Source organism: Erithacus rubecula, assembly GCF_903797595.1.
Source record: "Erithacus rubecula genome assembly, contig: SUPER_Z_unloc_3, whole genome shotgun sequence".
In the NCBI taxonomy this organism is placed as follows: Eukaryota; Metazoa; Chordata; class Aves; order Passeriformes; family Muscicapidae; genus Erithacus; species Erithacus rubecula.
Window position 1 is genome coordinate 611,729 of NW_027635944.1, and position 27,289 is coordinate 639,017.

At 45.9% G+C, this 27,289-nt stretch overlaps 4 protein-coding genes across 6 annotated transcripts in view; 1 reads left to right on the forward strand and 3 right to left on the reverse strand.

Moving 5' to 3' along the window:
- The window catches only part of LOC306814886 (uncharacterized protein), a 262,807-nt gene that overhangs the window by 229,577 nt on the left and 5,941 nt on the right, over positions 1-27,289 (reverse strand). Inside the window, exons 9-13 of the mRNA XM_079331380.1 lie at positions 26,801-26,872; positions 26,404-26,526; positions 26,011-26,133; positions 25,282-25,444; positions 23,008-23,077 (exon numbers count right to left, since the gene is read on the reverse strand). Of these exons, the coding sequence (XP_079187506.1) occupies positions 23,010-23,077; positions 25,282-25,444; positions 26,011-26,133; positions 26,404-26,526; positions 26,801-26,872 (549 nt within the window). The 3' untranslated portion in view covers positions 23,008-23,009. The remainder of the gene's footprint in view (positions 1-23,007; positions 23,078-25,281; positions 25,445-26,010; positions 26,134-26,403; positions 26,527-26,800; positions 26,873-27,289) is intronic.
- Positions 1-27,289, reverse strand: part of LOC306814878 (coiled-coil domain-containing protein 171-like) — a 167,125-nt gene that overhangs the window by 66,367 nt on the left and 73,469 nt on the right. The gene's annotated exons all lie outside the window — the stretch shown is intronic.
- On the forward strand, positions 893-2,909 carry LOC306814903 (uncharacterized protein). Its single transcript, XM_079331398.1, has 2 exons — positions 893-1,461; positions 1,575-2,909. The coding sequence occupies exon 2, from the start codon at positions 1,677-1,679 to the stop codon at positions 2,751-2,753; it is 1,077 nt and encodes a 358-aa protein (XP_079187524.1). The 5' UTR covers positions 893-1,461; positions 1,575-1,676; the 3' UTR covers positions 2,754-2,909.
- Positions 16,797-22,765, reverse strand: LOC306814885 (serine/threonine-protein kinase PAK 1-like; the record flags this gene model as incomplete). Its single annotated transcript, XM_079331379.1, has 8 exons — positions 16,797-16,903; positions 18,120-18,226; positions 18,552-18,748; positions 18,933-19,032; positions 19,809-19,926; positions 20,757-20,866; positions 22,189-22,237; positions 22,746-22,765. 8 exons carry the CDS (start codon positions 22,763-22,765, stop codon positions 16,885-16,887), a joined length of 720 nt encoding a protein of 239 aa, XP_079187505.1. The 3' UTR covers positions 16,797-16,884.

The window sequence follows — 27,289 nt, forward strand, 5'->3', positions numbered from 1 at the left end:
TCATGAAAGAAAAAACACAGACACAACTTTGCTCTCCATTAAGCCACAAACTTACACTCTACCCTTCTCATTTATACAAACACAAACAGTGACAACCTTGGTTGGCAGGAAAAGGAAAACTGTCACTTCCAGACAACTCATGGAGAGCAGTCAATGCTAAATCCCCTGCCTGGGCTTCACAGCACTCCCCACCTGTGCCCATCCCTGCAGGGCAGGACCAGCATCAGCAGGACCTGTGGCAAGAGGTGGTGACAGTGGCAGGTCCCTGTGCCCAGGGCAGAAGGCACAGCACCTCTGCTCCTGGCAGGAACAGGGGTCACTGGCCTGGGTGGTCCTGGTGCCCCAAAAGGAGGAGTGACCCCAGCCCCAGGGCTCTCCCCAGCCCTGCAGTAGGCCAATCCACCAGCAGCTCTAGCACAGCTCCTGGAACTCTTTATTCAAGGAAAAGGAGATCAGTTGTTATTTCCCTCCTACAGTCCCTGCACACTGGTTTCTCTCCCTTCCAATGCCCTTCCCTTTTCCCTTGTGCCCCACCGTGGGTGACTCCTCTGTGCTGGGGCACAGCCGTGGGCCCCTGGAGTGCGAGGGCCATGTCAGCAGTGCCACCTCTTCCCACAGGAAATCCTGCTGCAGCTGCACACCAGCACAGCAGATGCCAGAGCAGAGGGGGCAGCAGGAGCAGCTGCTCTGTCACAGGACCATGCCTCAACCTTCCTATCCAACTGTTTGGATACACAGTGACTCCACAACCCAAGGTAATCCAATCAGGGTCATTCTCCTCTGATGTTTCTGCCCAGAAATAGAACTAATTTCAGTCACTCAAACTTTGGAATTGAGTAGAAGAAAATGAGTTAACATTTGAACTGATTCAAAATATACCTCTGGAGTGCGACTTCTGGAAAGAAAGGGACCGTTTGACATCTCAAGGCACATTGATCAAAAATGGAAAACATATACAAGTTGGAAACAAGAAAATATATTTCTTTTTTTTTCCCTCCAACACCATGTAGCTGCAGGGATGGAAGGCCTGCTGTTTGCAAGATTGGGTGGAGGAGGCTGGAGTTGCCAACCTGTGGACTGTTCAATCCCTGAGCAATGGGTTGTGACCTTACTTCCCTCACTGCTTGTCTTGGGATGACCAGAAGGTGAAATGAAAAAATGTTTTGTGTTCACTGATAAGTAGAGGCTGATGTCACCGAGCAGTGGACTGTGACATCACAGAAGGATGGATGATGACATTGTGTCCCTCACAGCCTCTATTCAGTTGGCATAGCCTGGGCCAGTCTGGCTCCAGCCTGAGCTCCATCCAAGCAATGTAGTGAGGACTGAGGATCAAGCCAGGCTTCTCTGTGCTGTGTGGTGCCTGTCACTGGCAGATCTTGGTGCCAGTGTCAGAGCCATCACTCCTTTCCCTGCCCTGCCTGCTCCAGGCAGCCGAGCACTGCAGGTGCAGCACTGAGGGTGAGCTGTGCAGGAAAATGTCCCGCCGGGTGGCTGTGGGTGTGTGATGGGGCTCATGAGCTGGGAGGGTGGCCTTCTCCAGGGGCCTGGCCACTTCTTCCTCCCTGCCCCAGGACAGCCAGTGACCATGGCCTCTCCCTCCTGCAGGAGGTGACAGCATGGGGGCAAACAGCCCCTGATCCTTATCTCTCCACAAGGTGCTGCAGAGCACAAAAATGTCCACAGAGACTGACAGCAACTGCCCCATCTGCCAGGACACTTGTGAGGATGTGGCTTCTACTCTGCCCTGTCACCACCAGTTTTGCCTGGGCTGTATCCTGCGGTGGACACAGAGAAATCCAGTGTGCCCACTCTGCAGAAGAACAGTAGTGACTGTCCGATTTTCTGATCATGGAGAAGACGACTATCTGGAGACATCCATCACAGTCCCTGAGGAGCTGCCAGATGGCAGCAGCCAGGCAGAGAGAGATCCCAGCAGCCTGGATGAGAACAGTTCCCATCCTCCTGTGGTGTCCCCTTTATCTTCTCCACAGGGAACAGTGTCTCCAGCAGAGCAGGAAGGTTCAGGGCTGGAGTCTGTGGGCAGTGGCCTGCCTGAGGTCTGGGCAGAAATTTTTCATCAACAACAGCATCTCCTGAACCCCATGCGGCCCTGGCTGCGTGAGAGGCTGGAGGGAATATACCAGGGTTGGTGGTGGGTGGTAGATGCCATAGAGAGCAGCATCTTGCATGGCCTTTGCATCTATGGGCCAAATGCTGAGATTCTGGTCGAGGTGCTGCAGCCTCTCCTCGAGGAACACACGGTACCCCTGGTCCATGGTGTCATCAGCATCATTATGGGCCAGTGCTGTGAGGAGGCCCAGAGGCTGCTACGCTCTGGTACCATCAGGAACCAGAACAATGGCCCCGTGGCCAGTGCCAGCTCCAGCTCCAGCTCCACCAGCTCCAGCTCCAGCTCCACCATCTCCAGCTCCACCAGCTCCAGCTCCAGCTCCACCAGCTCTAGCTCCAGCTCCAGCAATTCCAGGATCTCTAGCTTCAGCCACTCCAGGAGCTTCAGCTTCAGCAGCAATAGCTCCAACTGCAGTTGCAGTTGCAGTTGCAGCTGCAGCTCTGACAGCTGCAGCTCTGACAGCTGCTGCTCCAACAGCCCCAGCTCCAGCAGTTCCCAGCAAAGGGCTCTCGACAGCAGCCCCACAGGCTCTGATGAGGAGGAAGAAGCTGGTACATCAGAGGCTTCCCCCTTCCCAGGGCACCAGTCACAGCCCCTCTGCTCCCAGGCCAGGGACTGATCTTCCACTGGGCCCCAGCCTGTCTGACAGAAGAGGGAGCTCGGGCCCTGGAGCTCTCCCTGGGCCTGCCAGAGGCTGCCCCGCCAGCAGCTCTAGCAGGGTTTTTCAACCCTTTATTCAAGGACAAGGAAATAAATTGGTTTTGCCCTCACAAAATCTCTGGGTGCTGCTTTCTCTCCCTTCTCACATCCTTCCTGTTAAGCCCCACCATAGGTGGCACTCAGGTGCTGGGGGGCACAGCCATGGGGTCCCAGAGTCCTTGGGCAATGGCAACAGCACCTCTTCCCACAGCTTCCTGCTGCAGCTGCACACCCAGAGCAGCAGATGCCACAGGCAGAGCAGGCATCAGGGGCAGCTGGTCCTGTCACAGGACCATGCCCTCAGCCCATCTCCATATTTTGTCACACCTGCCCACCTGGGAGAGGGGAGTGACATTGGCTTTGGTGGGTGCCTGTCCAGGGTCCGTCCAGGGCCAATCCACTAGATTTTTCACATCTCGTCCTGTCCTGAATGTCCCAAGGGCTGTTGCATAAACAGTCTCATTTGTCCAGGACCCCACCTAATATTATTCCTCCATGAAACATCTGATTCCACTCTGGAATATGCATTCTCCAGAAACCCAAAGAGGTAAGAAAGTTTGTGGTTCCTTCTTGCTGGTTGGTGGGGACAGATCTGCTATTTATTGACTGAATTCATTGGAGTTGGATGATACCCATCTTGACCTTTTACTCTTAAAAGATTAATTCCCTAGTAAGCTCCCTTGGCCTTACTCTTTTTTTATGACAAAACCAGCTTTCAGGAGGATCTGGATTATCTTGTCTTCTTTCCAAAACCTTCCTCTGCTGTGCTGCCTCATACAGTAGTGTGATGGAAGTACTGCAGATATTCTGGATCCTCACCCTTTTCCAGTGACAGGGTAAATCCTGGGCTATACTGCTGCCCACTATGTTCCAGCCCTGGTGCTATCCTGGATTTCTCTGCAGATGAAAGCAGACTGTGTCAGCCCTCTCCTGATGAAGGAAAGGAGAAAATTGCATCAGCTATGTCTATGGTGGCACCACTTTGCTGCCGTGGACTCCAGTTCACACTGAGGTTTGAGCACGTCTGGCTCACAGCACTCGGTGATGGTGTGACTTCAGTCAGGCCGTGGTACTTCACTGTCAGTCTCCACTCTCCCTTAGACTTATGCACAGGCCAAAGGGGACTGCTGAAGGCTGAGTAAGTCTTGCTGACCACTCCTGGATTCTCCAGGTCACAAATCATCTCATGGATGCGGGTCACACCTGTCCTGGCTGGGGCAGGATTTTTGACAATGCACTGTTGTGGTAGTGATTGGCACCTGTTGTTCTCTGACCCTCAGCAGTCCCACAACAGAAGGGTCCCCTGAGGCACCAGGGATCAGCTCTCTCATTTCCTCTGTCTCCACAGCAGCTACCCCAAAAGCCCAACCATGCCCTTTGGGGTCCTTGAAATACCCTCTCCTGAGGTGATCTATGCCAAGGAGGCACAGGGCCTCTGGCCAGGGGTGTTCTGCCATTTGTGAAGAGCAAAGGCTCACTAAAGCTTTCAGTACAGTCAGCTCTTGGGATTCCCCCTGTGTAAGAGTTGGTCTGAAATTTTCTCTGATCTGCCTCACGACCCTCATCAGAGCCTGGGCCCTGAGATTGCACCACTTGCCCTGACCCGGAGCTCCGGCCTGGCTGAGGTGGATGCTTGTGGGCCAAGGGCTGTTTGTAGCTGTGCCTGGTGCTTGTCATGGTGCTGCAGGGTGCTGGTTATCGACCCTGTCCCCGCACCTGCGTCATGGGGCTACGATCTCCACATACAATAGCCCATAAATCTCCCCACCTTTTGGCCACAGGCCACTCTCTTTGGAAAAGGACTATAAAAAGTGAATTTGTTAAAGAGACTTTGAGATCTCTTTCTCCCCAACAGACTGAAGATGTGTCTGTAATCGGACTCAAGGACGACATCCCTTCTGTTGGTAGCTATATCCCCCCATCCTCTCTTTCTCCCTCTTTCTCTCCTCTTTTCATGACCACTCTCTCTCTCTCTCTCTCTCTCTGAGAACTTAATTGTTAGCACTCAATAAACTGCATTACTGCTTTCTGCTAAACAAACCTGAGTCTCTTGCCTTTTATCTTTTGCACCCTGGGCTCGAACGAACCATCACGACTCCTGCTTGGGTTGGGCAGATCGTGCCATAAATTGGTGTCACAGAGAGACAGAAGGGTTTCTGACAGACAGAAGCTGGTTTTGTGTAGTCTGTAACAGGGGAAGGATGCCTTGCTCCAGCTGCACCTGGCTGGCCACCTCAACAGGGGTGAGCCAGACTAGAAAGCAAGGGGGGCATTTCAGATTTCCCAAAAACTGACACACCTAGGTGAAAAGCATCCCTACACTCGTTTGAGGATTCTGTCTTCAGAAATTCACTAAAGATCTCTTGGTGCAAAAGGCAGAACTGCACTGTTCTTGTTCTTTATTACTGTATGAATGTGTACTGACCTTCCTGAGTTAGGGAGAATACTGCGCAGGCTGAGGAGTGCGTGTGTAACTCTAATCTATTACTGCATATATGTAAACTGAACTTTCCTAAAAATCAGGGGGCCTAGCCTGAGCAGGCTGTGTGTCTGCCTTTCCTGAAGATAAGGGCGGGGAGAACTGCATTGGGTGTGTGTGCATGTATACTGACCTTTCCAAAAAAGTTTGGAGGGGGTACTGTGCAGGCTGTGTGTCTACCCTGCCATGAAATAAGGGGCTTGTAGACAACAAAAGCTGTGTGTGCAATTAAGTGCTGATGTCCCTTGAGTGGCTTTACTTTCCTTCTTTCAAAATGACTGAAAATCATGATGCAAAAGATAAAGCTGCATTTTTCACTGTGCTAGCTAAGTATAATGCCAGACCCTCCCATGGGGGAGAAGATTGGGCACACAGTAAGTGGTTTAATTTAGAAAATTATTGATTGGTAGGATTGATAGGATACATTCTCTGCAACATGAAACAAAATTCAAACTGGACAGAAATAAGACCATTCTCTGCTTCATTTTGGGGGCCTGTCTTACGGCAGCTATAGAAACTCACTTTACGTGAAGAAGTGAAGAAAGAGCAATTATTGACTCCCTACAAAATTTAGTGGAAATTTTGCAAAAACAATTAGATGAAGAAAACAATGACAATCATGTTTTGAGATATGAGAATTGTTCTTTAAGAGCTAAGACAAGAACATACCAGCACTTTAAAACGCCCTGATTCACCAAAAGAAACAAAGGAGTAGGAAATTAATCTATTATATCCTCAAAAAGAACTAACTCTGATGAAAAACAGTGGGGAACATTGTTGCCCTAGCTTGAAACCTGTGGTTAAAACAGAATACAATTGTATCAATGAGGATTTTGACCCAAAAATGACCACTACAAAAATCCTGCACACTGCTACTGAATTATCAGAACAAGAAGCTAGTGGCCACTGGGGCCTTAGAGCTCTTTTAACAACGGGTGACAAATTTAACTTATGGTCCCTAACTCAGCATTCTGTTTTTTGGGCAGTGGAGCTTAACCCTTTGGAAATGGGAGACCTTGTAGCTTTAGTTGGTACCCTTAACAAGCTCCTAGAAAACATTCAAAAAAGCTGCCTGCTTGCAAATTATACATGAAATAAAATTCACTGCTGGCCATAAATCACCTATGCAATTACCTGTAAATGTAAAACAATACTCTTTTCCCTCTGGTGCCAAAGAAGGGCTAAAAGTGGTTATACATGACATGCAAAGCTCCCCTGTATGGCCAATCCAAAAACCCAAACCTGACAATGTGGCTGTTTATCAATATATTGATGCTATCATTGTGGGAAGAGATAAAATAGAAGTAGTGGTGGATACCCAACAAAAAATAATCTCCCATTTGGAAAACCTTAACTTGCAAATTGCCTAAGAGAAAATTAAAAAACCATCTCAGGAAGTGAAATTTTTGAAGACAGCCACTACTGGGACTGCCCCCCCTGACGGGGTGGCCCAGAAATCCTCAGTAACAGAAGGAACTGTAAAAAGTCTGGCAATAACAGAAAGTGAGGGCTTGGGCAACAGCGATGACAAACCTGCCTCAGTAATTAAAGTAGCCTCTGCTTTCTCCCCCAAACAATCTCTGTTCACTAATTCTTTGCTCACCAATGCTTCTGCTGAACAAATTATTGCTGGGGGAGAGGGTGAGTCTTGGCTTGGAGTGCTGATGGTTATTTGGGGTGTTTTCCAGCTTGAAGTGCGGAGTGCCTCCTTTGTTTGCAACTACACTGACTCTTATGCTGTGTTTAAAGGAGGTACAGAGTGGCTTCCTTCTAGGCAGCAAGATGATTGGGAAGTTAACAGAATTCCAGTCTGTGTTACATGCTGGATAGTTCCATCATTTTAACCTCCTGCCTCTTTGTGGCAGATTCTGTTGTGTTTACTTTTCACAGAATAAAGCCATGGAATGTGAAGATTAATTGCTGAATTCCTCATCGAACCTGTATACAGTTACAGCACAGGACCTTACAGCTGTGTTTTATTTTGTGAAGATTCAAAATCAAAATTGAACTGTTGTACAATTTTCCCAAAAATTATGTGTGGGAAAAACAATATAAAATACGGAGGGGAACTTGATGTTTATGTTGTAACACCTACTACCCAACTGCCAGTTATACCGAGACTAAAAATTTTGGAATTGGACCTTGGGTAATTCAGAAAACTGGCCAACAACAACTATTGTTTAATTCGGCACAGTCTTTTAGACAATTCAAGTTGCCAATGCAAAACAATGTCTCAGTAGTTAAGCCAGCTTGTTCTCCTTTTCTAGGGGTGGACAACATGGCTGCAAAAGGAGGATCCTTTCAAGAAACAAACGAGACCTTACCAGTGCTGTGGGAACAAGATTGGGAATTTTGAATAGTATTGATTTGGATGTATTAATGAATAAATTGGCTAACATTTCTTTAGCTTTCTGCTGTATCTAGGCTCAAGTGAATGCAGTCAGCTGCTGTCTGTATACGAGAAGTTGAGGAAGTCATCTTTCCTACTGAAATTTGGAGAATAATTTGATAATGCCCATGATTTTTAAAAGAATTCCAATCCTGGTGAAACTACTACCCCAGCATAAAGACAGCCACAGCCTTTGCACTGACCATATGTAATGCTTCAGTACATTCAATATTCCCTATCACTGCATTAGGGCTGAATTTGGACAGAGCTGTTCTCTATCCTTTTGAGCTTAGAGAATGGGCCAGTCAAATTGGTGAAAAGTAACAAACTATTAATTTGGAAACTTACATTGTCTGGGAACAACAAGGGTTTATCTGTGAAAGTAATGCAATCAGAGCTCAAGATATTTTGCTTAGACATAGAACAGAATGTCTGTAACTTTGAAAGTTATCCAAAGGAGATTCCTGAAACACTACTGGGGTATATGAGTAAGAGGTGTGCATGCTTTAGAACTGCTTGTGATAGTATTCTTATAGAAGATTTTGGTAGTGAGTACTAAAAATCATTTAAATCTTTGTGTCTGTAACTTTAGTAAAATTAATGTTTTCAATTTGAAAATTACTTGTTTTAAAATTGCTTATTTTAGTTGTGTTCCATTTTAAAATGAAAATAATTATTTGATTTGTATTTTGAAAATTACTTGATTGCTTATCTTTGTTGTATTGCATCATGAATGTTGATCAAGATTGATTTTTAGTTATTATTTTAATTATGTTGTATTTTCTTTTAAGTATTGATTCAAATTGCTTATTATGCTTGTCACGGTCCGCCCAATTCAAGAGCGAGTCGCGACTGGTTCTTTTATGGATCTCAGAGCACAAAAGACACAGCAGGGGACAAAACCAGTTTACTTCTACAGAAATGCACTTTATTTAGTGCCAACCAAAATGCGATAGTGGGACAGAGAGAGAGAGAGAGAGAGAGAAAGGGGGGTCGGGATTACAGCTACCAAGACGGGCAGACGAATCCTCGTGGAGCCAGCCAGTCGATGTCTGTTGCCGTCCGGGGAGATCTCGGGAGACTCCTCTGAGAAAGTCACTTTTATAGTCCTTTCCCAAAGCGAGTGGCTTCTGGCCAAGAGGTGGGAAGATTTATGGACTATTGTATGTGGAGCTCGTTACGCTGGGGAACAGGTGGAAACAGGACGCTTCAAGGCACATCAGACCATCTTTGTCATCATGAACACACACAGGGTAGCCCATACTGACCAGTTCATTGCTCTTCCATCTGTGGGAGCTTGTTGAGTAAACTCCCCTTGACTAGTTGTCATGAGAAACCAGTCCTGATGGGCATCACCTGTGGAACAATCCCTTGGTGTTCCTCCCATCCCTGGCCAGCGCAGGCCTCAGGCGAGGGTCGTTGGGCAGAAACAGATGAGAGGCTCGGACGGACTCTCACATCACCCCGTGACCAACGAGCGACGCTGAGAAACTCCATCAGCATCATGTTGTGACGTTGTAGCATCTTCAGGACCCGCCCTTGGTAACACATCCTGAGAACAGGGAGAGGGAAAACAAAAAACTGGGGATAAGAAGGAAAAGGGAAAAGGAAAAGGATAAGGGAAAGGAAAAGGGAAAGGGAAAGGGAAAGGAAAAGGAAAAGGAAAAAGAAAAGGAAAAGGAAAAGGAAAAGGAAAAGGAAAAGGAAAAGGAAAAGGAAAAGGAAAAGGAAAAGGAAAAGGAAAAGGAAAAGGAAAAGGAAAAGGAAAAGGAAAAGGAAAAGGAAAAGGAAAAGGAAAAGGAAAAGGAAAAGGAAATAAACACAAAAACATCAAAGCAAAATAATTCCAACAAAATTGATTAAACAATATTTCAAACAAATTACAATAATATATAACTTTCAAACAATTAAAACAAATCAATAAAATAACATCCAAACAATTAAAATTCAAACAATTAAAATTGAAGCAAATAAATGAAATAACATCCAAACAATTAAAATCAAAACAATTCAAATTAAAACAAATCTGCATCCATTAGAATATGTTTTATAATTAAAACAATTATTTTCCTAAACTGTTTTCAATTAAAAGCTTAACATTACTAAAACTAATCATACCAATCACAATAAGCAACAAACAATTCTAATCAGTTTGCTGTTAAAGGCCTGACTTTTACTGCTCGTGTAATTTGTCTGGTGTCAATAACTTTAGGGGTATCTCTAGCAGATGGAGTAGTGATCAAATTATGTGCTTCCATTGTTGATGCAAATTGTGTCAGCCATTTTACCATTCTCCAATTCAGGATGCATAGAATGACTGACAAAACAAAACTGATTAAAACTAAAATCAAAAGCACAATGATGGGATGACACAATTTGTTTAGGATACCGGTAGCAGTAGGTGACCACCCAAAAAGAGTATCCCACCACCTGAGTTCAGCATCCCCTTTTACCCTTTCTAAAACCCGATGTATTTCTCTCACATCGTGATGAACCGTCACCAGGGTCTTCTGTCCATTTTTCTTGATTTTTTCCAAGATTCCAATTAAGTCCTGGTGAAGCAACAATTGTTTCATCAAAGTGAGGTTCATCCCGATGGGAGCAGGCACTAACTGATGAATCAGTGTAAAATTGGATTGCAAAAGGTGATGAGACATAACTGGAACAGTATAGGAAAAGTCACAGCCCATGAGCGTGGTAAAATTACAAACACAAAAATTTAAATGATTTTTTTAGATCCACTGTTACATTTTCTACAAACACTGAGTTGCAAGCAGTTCTTACACACACACATCTATTTCCTATGTACACCAGCACTGTTGCAGAAGTCTCATCAAGGTGTATTTCAAAATGACAGATATTTTGCTCTGTGCCTAAACAGATGTCTTGGGCCACAATGGCATTGCTTTCACAAATGAAACCCAGTTGCTCCCGAACAACACAAGATTCCAAATTCATAGTTTGCCATTTCTCACCAATTTGACAGGCCCATTCTCTATGCTCGAAAGGACAGAGAATAGTTCCATTGTGATTCAATCCTGATGCAATGATGGGGTGTATCAAATGCACTGAAGCGTTGCGTATTGTCATCACAAAGGCTGTGGCTGTGTTTGTGCTGGGGTTGTAGGTAAAGTTTACCAAATTCCACCAGGACTGAAACTTCCTTTCAAAATCATTACCATTGTCCCAAATTATTGTCTGGATTTCGGTAGGGAAGATGCCTTCTTCCCCTTCCCTTATAATTGAGGCAACAACTGTTTGCATCCAAAGCTGTGTCTGGATAGAGCTGAGGGCTAAGGAGATGTTGTTTTAGGCAGTACTAAGAGCATCAATTATCAGTTTGTGATCATTTACATTTGCCTTTTCCCAGTTTGGTAAAATTTTTGATAATAGCCACTGCTGTGTCCCCAGGGCTGTTAAAGAGAACTGCAGAGGTTGTGTCAATTTGGTCAGGTCTCTGGTGGTGGCAACCAATTTGTTCATTAATACCTCTGAATCAATGCTATTTAAAATTCCCAATCTTGTTCCCACAACACCGGTTATGTCTCTTGTTTGTGTCTTGAAAGCATCCTTCTGGTTTTGCACCCAGGTTGTTTGTCCACCCCTAGAAAAGATGAACAAGCTGGCTGAACTACTGAGACATTGTTTTGCATTGACAATTCAACTTGTTTAAAAGACCATGATGAATTAAACAATATTTTCTGTTGGCCAGTTTTCCGAATTACCCAAGGTCCAATTTCAAAAATTTTCACGCTCAGTATAACCGGTGGTTGGCTATTAGGTATTACAACATTAACATTGAGTTCCCCTTTATATTTTGTATTGTTTTTCCAACACATAATTTTGGGAAAATTGTGCAACAGTTCAATTTTGATTTTGAATCTTCACAGAATAAAACGCAGCTGTAAGGTCCTGTGCTGTAACTGTATACAGGTTTGATGAGGGATTCAGCAACTAATCTTCACATTCCATGGCTTTATTCTGTGAAAAGTAAACACAACAGAATCTGCCACAAAGAGGCAGGAGGTTAAAATGATGGAACTATGCAGACAGAAATTCTGTTAACTTCCCAGTCGTTTTCTGCCAAGAAGGAAGCCACTCTGTACCTCCTTTAAACACAGCATAAGAGTCAGTGTAGTTGCAAACAAAGGAGGCACTCCGCACTTCAAGCTGGAAAACACCCCAAATAACCATCAGCACTCCAAGCCAAGACTCACCCTGTCCCCCAGCAATAATTTGTTCAGCAGAAGCATTGGTGAGCAAGGAATTAGTGAACAGAGATTGTTTGGGTGAGAAAGCAGAGGCTACTTTAATTACTGAGGCAGGTTTGTCATCGCTGTTGCCCAAGCTCTCAGTTTCTGTTATTGCCAGACTTTTTACAGTTCCTTCTGTTACTGAGGATTTCTGGGCCACCCTGTCAGGGGGGGCAGTCCCAGTAGTGGCTGTCTTCAAAAATTTCACTTCCTGAGAAGGATTTTTAATTTTTCCTGAAGGAATCTGCAAGTTAAGGCTTTCTAGGTGGGAAATTATTTTCTGTTGCACATCCCTCACTTCTTCTTTTTCTTCTCCTCCTATCAATACATCATCTATGTGTTGGTACACAGCTACAGTGTCAGGTTTGGAGTTTTGGATTGGCCATACAGGGGAGTTTTGCAAGTCCAGCATAACCGGTTTGATCTCTACTTTGGCACCAGAGGGAGGAGGGTATTGTTTTATATTTACAGGTAATTGCATAGATGATTTATGACCAGCAGTGAATTTTATTTCATGTATAATTTGCAAGCAGGCAGCTTTGTGAATGTTTTCTAAGAGTTGGTCTGGGGTGCCAGTTATGGCTAGAGGATCACCTCTCTCTAGGGGGCTAAGTCCCCCAGCCCAGTAGGCTGCACGCTGTGTTAGAGACCATGCAACACGAACATTTCCAGTTGTTAAGAAAACTCCAGGCCCCCAGTACCCACTGGCCTCTTGTTCACTTAATTTAATTTGATCTCCTCCAGTGAGTGAAACTCTAAATACATACTCGGTCTCAGATTCTTGTGGGAGGCGTGAGTATTCTTTCTTTAATTTGGCCAATTCAGTAGCAGTGTATGGTATTTCTTTGGAGGTTATGTGGGAGTCAAAATCCTTGTTGTTCAGGTATCTATATTCTGTTTTAACAAGAGGACTCATTTTAGAGCAGCAATTTTCCCCACTATTTTGTACGTGTACTAATTCGTTCTGTGGGTATATCTGCTTTATGTGATATGTTTCCTTTTCTTCTGTTTCATTAGGTGTATCTGCATGTTGTGAGGCATGTGATAGTTGTAGCAAATAGTTGTGTTTTCTTTCCAGCTCTAGTTGGTTTTGCAGAGTTTCTATCTGATTTGTTTTCTGTTCTAGTTGGTTTGTTTTCTTCTGTAATAGTTTTTGCAAAGCTTCCACCAGGTTTTGCAAGGAGTCTATCACTGCATTTACCTCACTGACTCGTTTAAAATGAGATTCTACAGCAGCTGAAAGACAAGCACCTAGAACTGAGCAAATTGTGGTTTTATTTTTCTTGCTCAGTTTGAATTTTGTTTCATGTTGCAAAAATTGCATCCTATCAATCACATTTTCTAAATTAAACCAAATACTGCTTGCCCAATCTTCCCCCCCTTGGGAGGCTCTGGCATTATACTTAGCTAGTAAAGCGTAAAATGCAGCTTTATCATTTTTAGACATTTTTACGAAGGGACTAAAACCACTCTCAGGGAGACACACTTAAAGTTACACAAAAAGCACAGCTGAAACTGTGAATCCCTTCTGTTCCCTGGAGTGGGTGAAGAGACACACTACTTGGGAGGTACTAACTTAACTACAAAAACGCCTTGTCTCTTCGCGATCCCAAGTAGTCAAATACAATAATTATACAACAACTGTAACCTCTGAGTTACGATTATGTGCGAGGGGGAAAAACCACTTCAGGGAGGTCAACACTTGTCACCCAGACTTCTGCTGGGGATAACACCCTGTCATCCCTGAGTGGCTGAGGAGACCAAATTGCTTGGGAGGATTTCTTTAGCTGCACAATGGGTGTCTCCTCAACTACATCAGGCAGCAAACAACAAAAAACATAAGTCCCATCTTTTGCTCAGCTGCGATCCTTTAAAAAAATTCTCCGATAACTGGAATGGAGTTGATTATCCACCTGGGTCTGTGTGCAGATTGAGGGAAGAACCCAATACCACCTCTCTTGCTGTCTAACACTGTTCAGTCCTTACAGCACTGACAGGCTAGGTGCGGCTGAAATGGCACAGGTCTTCCCCTGGTACAAAGTGCACAGAAACCCCAACTCCCCCAGTATTGGGAATTCAATTGCTGACTACGCCAAAAATGTCACGGTCCGCCCAATTCAAGAGCGAGTCGCGACTGGTTCTTTTATGGATCTCAGAGAGCAAAAGACACAGCAGGGGACAAAACCAGTTTACTTCTACAGAAATGCACTTTATTTAGTGCCAACCAAAATGCGATAGTGGGACAGAGAGAGAGAGAGAGAGAGAGAGAGAGAAAGGGGGGTCGGGATTATAGCTACCAAGACGAGCAGACGAATCCTCGTGGAGCCAGCCAATAGATGTCTGTTGCCATCTGGGGAGATCTCTTCTGAGAAAGTCACTTTTATAGTCCTTTCCCAAAGCGAGTGGCTTCTGGCCAAAAGGTGGGAAGATTTATAGACTTTTGTATGTGGAGCTCATTACGCTGGGGAACAGGTGGAAACAGGACGCTTCAAGGCACATCAGACCATCTCTTTTGTTATGAAAACACACAGGGTAGCCCATACCAGTTCATTGTTCTTCCATCTGTGGGAGCTTGTTGAGTAAACTCCCCTTGACTAGTTGTCATGAAAAACCAGTCCTGGTGGGCATCACCTGTGGAACAATCCCTTGGTGTTCTTCCCATCCCTGGCCAGCGCAGGCCTCAGGCGAGGGTCGTTGGGCAGAAACAGACGAGAGGCTCGGGCGGACTCTCACATACCTGGCCATCCTGTAAATGCTGTGTGATGGCACTGAGTATAAACTTCCGTAATCTGACCTGGTAGTGAGGTCAGGCTAGCTGGCATAAAACTACCAGCATCCTCTTTTGTTGGAGCCCTTGCTGTATTGCATGCTTATGAGAGACTTGGACCTCAAAAAAGGGACTCAGAGAAAGAACAAGAAAGTAACAGTGTAAAGCCATCAGGATTTGGAGAAGTGCTGAGGGGCAACAGAGAAAAACAGTAGCAACAGCAAGCAAAAGAGAAGGTACATTAAAGTAGCAAATAAGTAAGTGCAGGGAAAGTATAGTAAAGTAGCAAAGAAGGAAAAAGGAAATGACTAAATCAGGGTGGTAGACTGCTTGAGCCAAGGGGAGTGTAAGATGCCGTAAAAATGTGTGAAACCAATCAACAATTAAAAATACGTGGACAATGCTTAAGAATCAATCATGTTAAGGTGCTTGTGGCGTGCTATGTATATTGCAACAATATTTTAGTGTAAAAGAAGCACTGTGCAACTAATAAATTGAATAAGACTTGCATCACATTGATGTGTATGTCTTTTCTCATCTCTCCATGAAGACCTTACCCTAGCAAAGACACTGATATTCGAGCTTTGCAAAATTCAGAAGACTTCAAATTGCACTGTTAAATTATTCTGGTGGTTGTTCTATCCATTACCTAGGCCACAAATCATTGCAAGCAAAATTAAGTTTTAGAGAAAAACCCATGCTAAGTGAAGAACTTGTAAGTGCTATAACTCTCTTCTCTGATGGATCAGGGAAAACACACAAATCAGTTATAATACGACAAAATCAAACAACCAAAACATGGGAATTGGATGTTCCAAACCTACGGGGCTCTCCTGAGATGGTTGAAATGGCCACAGTTTTTAGGGCATTCCAGTTCATTGCAGAAGCTTTGCATTTAATTCTAGATCCATCTCATGTTGCCAGTATTGTTAAAGGAATAGAAGGATGAGTTTTAAAGGATGTAACAAATGATACCCAGTATCATTGACTCTCATATCTTGATACAATTTTGCAGTACAGAACTAACCAATATTATATATCTCATATCAAGTCTCATTCCTCGCTTCCAGGATTCTGGGCAGAAAGAAATGCAAGAGCAGACAAACATCTGCCAAACATTTTTCAACAAGCAAAACCGAGACATGTCTTTTTCCATCCAAAGGCACAAGCCCTTGTTCAAACGTTTCACGTCTCTGAAGGTCAAGCAAAAGCCATTATTGGCATTTGCCCCAATTCTCAACTTGCACAACCTTGTCTTTCTACAGGAGCTGTCAAGCCACGAGGGTTGCAAAGCCTGCAATTATGGCAAAGACATATCACCAAATAGCCATCTTTTGGGATATTTAAAAATATTCACGTGTCTGTAGACACTTTTGCAGATGCAGTTTTTTCCTCTGTCCACCCAGCACAAACAGTCAATCATGCTTGTCAACATTTTCTACAAGCTTTTACTTCATGAGGTGTACCTCAAGAAATAAAGACAAGATGGTCATGCATACACAGCTCAACAATTGGCCACATTTTGAATGGACTGGGGTGTTCAGGACACTTTTGGAATTCTCTACTCACCCACAAGTTAAGCAATTTTTGAAAGGACACATCACACTCCAAAATGCATTTTAGAGCGACAAAACAGGGAAATGGCCCAAGCAACGTCTCAGATGAGGGTGAGTAAAGCTTTATATGTTTTAAATTTTCAGGTAGCTCATTTGCAGAAGCCACAGGATGTTTTTGCTGTCCTGCTCTTCATTACCTTTTGGCTGGAACTGCAATTGCATTTCTTCCTCATGAAGAAATACACAGCTGGACAAAACCAGGCCAAAGGGCAGTGTTCCAAGGGCACTGTAGGTTGGAGTAAATAATAAAGGGAAGAGAACTTTCCCAATTTCAAACCACACCAGAACACCCACAGGAGGGACTTTGCATCTTTGAGCAAGAGTGGCCAAGTCAGAAATGAACGTAGAGCAGTATTCCCTGGGTGACAAGGAAGGGAATCTCACAACAGGCTTGGGGGTGTCTACACCTTTATTCTGAATGTGTCTGCCAGCTGGCATTGGAGAAAGCAATGTTGAAGTGCTCCTGGTCATCTCTTCTGCTTCCTGCATCACTTTGCTGCAGGGATGACAGCAATCAGGCTTCAGAAGAGGCTGGAGAGAGGCTCTGCTAATTTGAGAAATGGATGCTGCCCAAAGAGAAAAAGAAAGAAATGAAATCAATGTAAAAGAGACTAAAGAAAAATGAACCATGATATCTCAAAATGAACTTTTAACAGGATCAAGCTGGATTTCTCTGGAGCCCAGAAACACACAGACACAAGAGGCAGAGCACAGATGGACTCAGCTCTGGCTTGCAGGAAGAGCAGTGTCTGCCTTGGCAAGCCCCCATCCCCTGTGCTGGCTGGCATCTTCCTCCACAGCAGGGGCAGCCAAGGAAGTGGCCTGGTCACCAGCTCCCTGTCTGCCACAAAACCTGGCAGCAAACCTGCAGTGTTCTCATCTACCTGAGTGGGCCAGGCAGCACATGGGGCTGGCACCAATCCTGCTCAGCTGTCCCTGTTTGGCTGGCAGAAACCTCTAGGAGTGGGGCAAGAGGGACAAGCTGGGTGCCCTTGGATGCTCACAGTCTCCCCAACACTGCTCCCCCCCTTCCCACAGAGCAATCCAGAACCACTTGGCAGGGACTGCTTCCACTGTGCTTGCCAAGCCCCACTGCAGGCCTTCATCCCCAGCACTGACACACTTCAGTTCCTTTGCTACCAGGGAAACCTGAATACACCACCCAAGAGCCAAGGAGGGCCTCAGAAATGACCAAAAGCTGAGAGCTGCCCTCTGAGCAGTGGCTGAGAGAATTGGGCTTGCTTAGCCTGCAGAAGGGCAAGCAATGTGGTGGCCTTTCAGTATTTGAAGTGGTTTCTAAGAAAGATGGCAACACATCTATTAGCCGGGCCAATTACAAGAGGACAAGGGGGAATGGTCTTAAACTAAAAGACAGTTGATTCAGATTGGCTCTAAGATAGAAATTCTCTATCAGGAGAGTGCTGAAATACTGGCACAGGTTACCCAGAGAGTTGGGATATGCCCCACGCTTGGCAACATTCAAGGACACGTTGGATGTGGCTCTGAGCAACCTGACCTACTTGAAGATGTCCTTGCTAGTGACAGGGGAATAGGACTAAATCAGGACCTTCACTTGTCCCTTCTAACCTCAACCAGATTTGGACCCTATTTAGTTTTCATCTGAAAAGCACCCAGAGCGCAGATTACTATTGGGGGGGGGGGAGGGGATGGACCATCAGATGCCCTGGAATTTGGCCGAGGAGCAAAGCCTGACAGGGAGCAGCTGTTTGGCCTGCAGCTGCTTTGCATTGTACCTGCAGGAGTTCCTGGGCAGAGCCTCACCTGTCCACGTCCATCTGCAGGCAGCAGCCCAGAAATTCACACAAGTCAGAGGGTAGCCTGAGCTTGTGCAGATCTGGTACCCCTCGCGTGCCTATCAGATATTTAGCCTGAAGGAAAAGGAAGCAGGAGACTCTATGTGATCCCTCCATATCCTGAAGTGCTCACCTAGAGCCCATATTTGAAGCAGCAGTCTGTAGTGGCAATTTTTTGCCTAGCAGATGGTAAGAGATGAGCCTTCCTTCCCAAAAGAGAAAAGGCTCCAGTGGAGCCCCAGCTATTGCAACCTTCAACAACTCTTGGCTTGGAAGTTTTTGTGGAAGCCAGGGACATTTTTACAAGTGGGTCTTGGGGGAACCAGTTACAGCTGTAGGAATTTTGTCTAATAGTGACGGACCAGAAGGAAACGGGTATCTCGGCATATTTGCACCTTACCCTTTCCATGGTTTTCCAAATATAAGGAGCCCTTCCTTTGGCCATTTCTATTCCCACAATGCCAAGGGACCAGGTGTCCACTTTGGGGCCGTATGGCTCTCCTCTCACAAGCTCAGGTGCCATCCAGCAAGTGGACCCGACCACCGACCGCCGTTTACTTTGCTCATGGATGAGCACAGCACAGAGGCCAATATCAGCTGAGGAGAAAACAAACACTGCTTCAAGTAGGAAACTAAGGAAAAGAGTTTCTCACTCTAAGGCTCACAAGCTTGCAGGAGTGCCCTGTGTGCTCTCAGCAGCACCAGTGCCGGGCACCTGGCAGCCACCCAAAAGCAGCCCCACAGCCTCCCCAGAGCGCGGCGCCTGACCAAGAGCACCCACCCAACTTGACGGAGCCATCCCGGCCCAGGAGGATGTTGCTGCTTTTGATGTCTCTGTGGATCACCCGGTTGGCATGAAGGAAAGCCAGGCCTTGCAGGCACTGAGAGAGAAAAGGAAACAGGAGGACAAAAGTTACCCTAATCTGATTGCATTCCATGCTTTAAAGAAAACTGCTTCTGAAGCATTCCTAGATTCTGAAGATTCCCAGATCTCACAGGAGCAGTGGTAAGAGGAAGAGCTTCCTGCTGCAACCCTAGGAGAGCAGGATCTTTCCAAAGGAAGGCATATTCGTTTCTGAGGGGGAAATATCAGTCATTGCAGGAGACTGCCCCCTGCAAAACCAGTCCAAATGAGCGCTGCTGCTACAGTGGATGTGATCTCCCCATCCTGAGGACAAACAGTGACATTCCAAAAGAGGAAAAGTCCCTGATTTGGGTACCAAGGGGATCATCATCAGGTGGGAGAGTGGAGAACAAGGGTCAAAGTAGCTCATTTGTCAGTTTTCAGCTGCAAGCACCATGATGGGTACCATGCCATCCTTTGAAGTGGAAACCTGTGAGAGAGATGAGTCTCTCTTTGACTTTGCTGTTTGTTTAAAACTGGGACACCTAGAACCTTTCTGCATTGCATCCTTTGCACTTAGAGGCAAAAAATCAAAAATGAAAAAGAGACAGAGAGTTCAAGACCAGCAGATAGGAGAAAAGAAAATACTATAGTAAGGGCAGGGACACTGGCAGGCAATCCAGTGCAGGTGGTCGCTCTTCTCTGAAGCATAAGAGCAGCACAGGAAGCTCTGAACAGGGAATCACTCACTTAGCAGGGATTTCAAAGGACGGGCCTGTCCAAGACATGCAAAGCACAAGCAGGATCCCTTACCTCCCGACAGACAGTTGCCATGTGTCCTACAACCATCCTTTTCTCGCTGATCACCTGAGCTAAGGAGCCTCCGTCCATGTACTCCAGCACCATCCAGACATCCCCATGTGCAAGGTAACTGGAAGATGAAAACAACAAGTGGGGCTGAATGTGCACAGCTAAATTGCCATATCAAAGACAAGCCTGGTGTTGACATTTGGATCCAGGTCACTTGTACATGAAGATGGAATAAAATGAAGACCCGCTCCACCTAGGCTATCCAGTGCTTGCAGTCTGTGCTGTCTAAATGAGGAAGGCACATCTGCACAGAAGGAGACGGCTTAGGTGGCAAGCAGGGGAAAAAGGCAGGTTTGTGATGGCAAGGATAGATCTGGAAGCAGACACATCCCAGGCAGCTGCTTCATCATCCTCATACCCAAATTCCATCCACAATTAAATCCAGCAACAAGTTTTCACAGCTTTTATCCAGGGCACGTGGGTGTGCAGCACTTCAGACAACCTTGTAGAAAAACTTTCCTAAAAGTTATACACAAATGGGAAAAGCAATTTCAAACCTGGCAAATGATGTATCTCCTGTCCCAATCTTTTGGCATGCAAGGCAATGAAAATAGTGGGAACAGTGCAAGGGGAATCATTTCTCAGATACTCTCTCTGCACTCCCCCTCTGACACTCAGAAATAATCACACCCCGAACCAGCAAAAGAACATGCAGCGAGTGAACATACAGGCTGCTGGCTTAGTAAGAGAGCCACATTTCTGGAAACAATCCTCAAGTTGTCTTTCCAGGAGCCATGAATGTGGACAGAACACAATCTCCTCCCATGCCTCGTACAGAAGTGGATTGATGTTAATAGAAAGATCAATTTTCTTCCAGTGAATAAAGAGCTTTTAAACCTTTGCCTTGCAAGTACAGAAACAGACATCCTGATAAAGAGCAGAACTACTGACCTTTCTAGGTAGCTAACAATATTGGGGTTCTTCTTTTCCCTCATGACCAGGATTTCTTTTAAAGCGTCCTCGCAGCCCTGCTGCTGGAGATCGATTTTCTTTATGGCCACCTACAACGGTGTTGAAAGCGTTAGGAACAGACATTACAAGAGCCTCTTTCTTCTCCGCTCGTGGGCCAGGACACCCTGTCACCCCAGTCAAAACATCTCTAAACTCTAAACATCAACCACAAAGTGCTACCAACACTCTCTGCACACACTGACTTCACAAATGGCCTTTGTTTATCACCACTTTCATAACTTCTACGTTTTACTAGCCAAAAGCAATTTTGCTCAGTTTTGCTCTTTGCTTTCTTGTGAAAGCAAACTGATACTGCTGACAATTTATTGGCATTTCTAGGGACCCTGACCAGTGTTTCAGAAACTGCTGCCATTCTTGATGGTGCACCAAAGTAATTACACAAACATACTAGAGAGAAAATGCTGCCCGAGAAACAACTCCAAAATGTCTCAAAATAAAATTACAATCCTAGCACATCCTAACTTCTTCAATTTGGATTTTGCATCTATGAAGAACATTGTTGCACGTGGTTTAGACTTGTAATGATGTAGTAGGTGTAAAAAGGAAGAATCCTTCCTGTGCTACACTATGGATATACCCCACATTAGAAGCAGGATTTAGGGCTTTCAGATGCCTTGTAGACCTCTTCAAGTGCACTTCCTGAGTACAACACTGCAAGTGGATAAATGGACTACCAGGAAGATGGAGTCATGTTTGCTGAGAGACAGAAAGGAGAATTCAGGACTCTGAACTTTTAGCCCAAAAGAGCACTGGCACTCTCCAAGATACCACCATTTGTCCTGTACAGTAGAAATAGCATCTCTGTAATGGGATGGCACTGCCACAGGGTCAACACAATGTTGCATATTTAAAGGCTCTTCATCTACTTCATCTCATCAATCTGTATGTGTGGGTGTGTGTGGGAGTGTGCGTGCGTGCCTCTGTGTGTGTGTGTGTGTGTGTGTGTGTACAAGGTTCCCTTGGACTGAAATGCAAAACAGCACTCCAGACAATATCTCTCTATCTTTAGGTGCTGTATTCGATTTTCTTGCTGAATCATAGGATGCAAAACAATGGGAAATGCTATGTGTGTCTGAACCTGGGCTTAAGAGGAATTGGGCCAGAATGTTGGCTGTTGCCAGCAGCTGATCCATGCATATTTCTGCTGTAAATCCAAGCTGGCGTGTCCTTCTCTGAAAGATACTGCTGCCATCCCTGCATTCATTTAGCTAGACAGGAAGGACAAAGTCTGTCCAAAATGAAGGGACAGCCTTTGCAGCCAACATAGGCAGCCCAAAGCTCTGGGCACAGATAACATGCCAAGGGAAAGTGCTCAGGAGCTGCAAAATCCTCATGGGCTGTTGGCACTTACCACTCGTCCTGTGGCAGGATCAAAGGCCTTATAAATGGTTCCAAAACTCCTGGAAACAGAACAGCAGCAAGAACAGAGAAGCTGTTGAGTGCTGAAGAGCAAGAGGCAGCCCAGGCAGGAGCTCTCTGCTGCCTGCAGTGTCTCTCAAAGCCAAGGGTCTATCTGCTTTTCCACAATAGCACAGAAGCCCAGCAGCACTCTACCATGAGATAAGCTGGGTCCAATGGCAAGAAAAAGGGCTGCTATACATCTCAAATGTACATACTAGATTTTGGAGGCAGGGGTTTTCTTTGCTTTTCCTTTTTGTGTCTCTGCATGTCTCATGCCTTTTCAGGCACTGAAACACACAGTCCTGTTGGGCCTTCTCACCACTCTCTTTTGATTCTCTCTACACAACTCAGGCAACACCACACAACCTTTCTTATTGTCCTGATCACTGAATATTGTTTTCCACAAAAAATTGGAAAGAAATGCTACCGAGAGCTGTTATCTGACATCTGTCAGGCTCAAAGCCGCTCTCTCCGTTTTTTCTTCTTCCATTCATGTGGCCATATTACCTTGAATCACACAAAACCATGTCTCCTAGGAAAATCAGCAAACAGCTGCCACACACTTGAAGGAAAGGAAGGCTTCCAGGTGCTGCTCATTGAGGCAGTCAACACATTGTCAGCATCCAGTTTTCTTTGATGATGCCCAGTGATCAGTACTGAGACAATCTAAAGCCAGGCTCTGAAGATGCTTGCACTTGCCCGACTTCCCACTTCATATTACACCAGAAAAATATCTGGTCCACAATTTTGTACAAGTAAGAGTGGCTACACTCACCCACTGCCAATAACTTCCCATCCGCTGTATTTCTCTTCTGGATTTCCCATCGCCACAACACGACCTGAAAGAGACAAAATGCAAGAAGCAAACTTCAAAAGAGAGATACTGACTTGCAGGAGGTCAAAAATTCAGCTCCACTCTCTGGGGCTCTGAGCAATTCCCCTAGGTTGATGTTATCCCCAAATCACATGGAAACCAACCCAGGACAAAATTTATGGTCAGTTGACTAACAACCAAAGTAACAATGATAACAACAACAACAGACCAAGCAGGACAGGCAGCTCTGTAGCACACGTGGCCTTCCCAGAGTCAGACTGTCCACACTCCTTTGAAATGTTACCCTGAGAGGAAAGTAAGGCCATGGAGAAATCATCAGAGCAAACAAAGATCAGAAAAGAACAGTCATCTACAAACGGGTAGGAGAGCTGAAAAATCATGACCCTTCCTCTTCTTGGGGATAGGCCCTCTCTTGTAAATTTCAACAAAAGATTTCATACTTGTAAAGATCATATGCACGCTGGGATATGGAACAGATTTTTATCACCAGCTGCGTTTTGTAGAGAAGATAGAATATTGCAAAGTGATTTCAAGGAGAGGAGGGGTCTACCTCTTAGCAGTTTGCCTAAAAAATGCCTTGACATTTTTAAAGAACAGCAGCTCACACTACAACCAAGAGCAGTGGCTGTAAGAATTTGGAATTTCTTAATTTATAAGCAGGCTAAGTTCTGATGACAACTCTGTCCATTCCCCATCTAGTGAAGAACTACACTGCTTGTCTTCAGCCTGAGGTGCGGGAGTCTCCAGCGCTGGACTCGGCCCATTGAACATGGCCCACGTGCCCTGACATTCCAAATGGGCACAGCTGAGACAGGGAACAAGGACAGCACCGCTCCTCAGGCACAGCCCTGACACAGACAGCTGCCCACATGAGATGCTGATCCTGTCACGAGCCCAGGCAAAGCTGCAGCAACGGTCTGGCAACTGAAATCTCACAGCTAAGGAAGGCTCCAGCCTCTGCAGTCACTCCAGCCATCAGTGGCAGGGCAGGTATGACAGAAAGGTTGGCAAAGCCCACAAATGATCACTGACAACCATTGTGAAGAAGCCAGAGGCAGAGCAAGGCCTGCTACGAGCTGCTGACCCCACTCAAGACACAACACCATTGTCTTTGAATTCAGACACACAGAGGAAGAGATCAATCCACCTTTTGTGCCAACGGCTGATGGCAGACACTGAGTCAACTGGGCTCGGTTCTGCACCCGACCAGTTATTCTCTGACAGCACTGCACTGGCAGCTATTGCCAGTTGCAAGAAGCAACTCCGTTGGTTGTACTTCAGAGACACCAAGGCCTTGGTGTCCTTTCCTAGGCTATGATCTGTGCTGGGATTCAGGCCAGTGCTTAGTATTCCAAGAGTATTTATGGGTTGGGCATGAGCTGTGACAAAGTGCCTGGTGCTGGAGGAACATGCAGCAGAGGGGCTGCAGGCTTGCTCCTGAGAATTGCCTGCAGGGCAGTTTTATCTGACCACATAGATGTGTCTCCTTGATGCATTTCCTAAGCATTCAACTAGCATATCTGAGAGGGACTGTAAAAAAAGGATCCAGTTCTTCTTCTACTGCTGCACTTTGAAAAGATGGAATCCTCTCTAATTCCTAAGGATTATTCTAAGAATAACATTTTTAAACATTTGGGGAGTAGTAAAAATATCTCTTTCTCTGTTATTTGTGCTGTCACCTAATGTTCTTTTCAAAGAGTTTGAGCTAACCAAAATGCAGCAGTCCTACCAAAATGAACAATAGAAGGAATTCTAGAGTACTACCAGTCATAAAACCAAGACCAGTGTGAAAGCAGCCCCACAGTCACTCAATTCCCCTGAAGCATTTTGTCTGCAATGACTGGTGACAAATCAGGGGATAAAGGGACATCTAGAAAGCCAAGTATTCTGATCAGTTTGGCCAGTCTAGCACACACACATCCCCTGGGTCATTTGCTGTGTTGCAGCTTTCTGCTGCTCAGGAATCAATGCAAGCTTTTGCCTTGCTCCACAGGGAAGCACAGGCACAGCCTACCCACTGCCAGCAGCCCTCAAAGCAAAAGGAATGCCCCAAGTGCTCCCTGGCTGCCTTGAAGCTCAACTATAGTTTCTGCAGGGAGTCCAAAATGGGTGTCTGACACCACAGTGAGCAGGAACATGTGGCACAGCTCATGCTGAGGCAAACACACAACACACTGCTGGATCACACAAGAAATGCACAGGACGTACTCAGCAGCTCCAGGCACTGCTCCTCTCTCTCCTGGCGCAGCTGCTCTGCCTCCTGGCCTGAGCTGGGAGAACTGCTGGTGCTCAGGTTTTCAGGCTGTGGAGAGGAGGCTTCTTTGGAGGATGCTGTTGCAGGGGCAGCTTTGATGACATGGCCTGCATCCATCTGGGACAAAGACATTTGTTTGTGTCAGAAAGGTGGCTGGCAGAGATGCCCCAGACAGAGTGCTGTTCAAAGGTGAACCCTCAGGAACAACTCTTGTGTTAGGCTGCAAGCTGAGCTGTCAGGTCAAACCCCACCAAGCAGCCAGAGACTCCAGCTTGTCACAGCCAGCCATGCTAGAGACTGTGAAAGGGAAAGAAAAACTTTATATTTCACCCTGTTCTGAGGATTGCATCCACCACGGACAGAGACAACTTGTTCATAATCTGTGTGGGCCACCATGTTCACCTCAACAAAGTCCTCAAAAAACAAAAGTGAACAGTAATAAGCCAGCAGTAATACATTCAGAGGATTGCTGGCCACTGGCCAAAGTGCTAGGCCACACTGGCCAGAGCAGCAGCTGAGGTTCAGCAGCCCAGCAAGTGTCCTTCTGATCAGTTGTGATGGAAAGCACAGAGCCTGGCAACCAGAGGCATTGCCCTCATCCACCGTCTGCTCTGCAGGAGAAAGGTGAGAAAAAGAGACACCACTTGTTACATGACTGCACTGCCTACTGCCCCTTCACTCACCTGTTTCTCTTCAGCATGCCTCAACTGCAGCTGCATCTCTCGCATCCTTTCCATTTCTTCTCTCAGCCTCTTCTCCATGGCCTTCATTTTCCTCTGAGCTTTCTGCAGCTTCTCCTTGATACTCTGTCAAGCAAAATTTTACGGGCACCTGCCATCATGCTCAGGTTTCTCTTTTTCCAGTCTCAAAAGCATGTCCATTCAGCCATTTCCTGCTGCTTCTCTACCCAGCTCTAACCCTTCCATCCTAACTCTTCTTCCTGGTGCTCACTGCTGGAGCCTGCCAGGCTCTTTGCTCACAGTGCCTGCACTAGGCCTTGCCTCCCCTTTCCTGTGACTTACAGTTCATGTCCCTGTTACTGCCCTTCCCTCTGCTACCTGGCTAGTCAGACTCACCTGCCCATTCTCTTGCTCCTCCTTCAGCTCTTCCTTCAGGAGCTCTACAAACTGCTGGCTTTGTTTAAACTTTTGTTGCAGCCGGCGCAGCTTGCATAGGAGCTCGACCTTCTGGTGCTGCAGCTGTACAGTAATGAAGAGAAGATGGCTTTCAACTTCCTACACACCACTTGGGTGGCAGCCAAGACTGATGTGCTCACGCTTTCCAAAACTTTTTGTCCTTGTTCTCGTGTTTAGAAGGGACCAGATAAGAGACAATCCCACCCACACAGTGTCCAGACAAGCAGTGCCCATTTGCCTCTAGACTGGCTCTGCCTTAGAGCTTTTCTTATTCACGTTGCATGCTGGCAACTTTCTGCTTCATCTCCAGCAGGTTTTTCTCCTGCTCCCTCTGTACCTCTGCCAGGAACTTGTCCCGTTGCTCCAGCAGCTCCAGCGCCTCCAAACGCTGCTTTTCCAGCTGGCTCTCCTGATGAGAAAAAGAAGAAGAAGACACTTTCAGATCAAGTCCCAGTCCCACTCCCCAATGCAGGAAATGAAAGTTTCATCCCTCCTACAATCCCCCAACTGAAGAGTGCACAGTAGTGACTTTGTGCCCTCTTGTTCCAACAAGAAACTTAGGTGGAATATCAGCAGGTGGAAGGAAAGGAGATGCCACCTTCCTTCCCCAATCTCTTGAGTCTCCATTTCCTGGCCCCTCTATCCTCAGGATTTCTGTTATCAGAGGCTCTGTCCTCAAAGTCCCTGTGTCCTTTGATCAAGAAAAAGCTACAGCTGGACTGCAGGCCTAGGGGGAGGCCAACATCCCATTGCCCTAGTCACAAGACATCTGAAACACCAACAACATGGGACCTGTTTCATATGGTTAAAGCCCAAAGGGAAGACC

What these genes read in the sequence shown, in the direction of transcription:
- LOC306814903 (XM_079331398.1), top strand. Translation starts at nt 1,677, where the DNA reads ATGTCCACAGAGACTGACAGCAACTGCCCCATCTGCCAGGACACTTGT.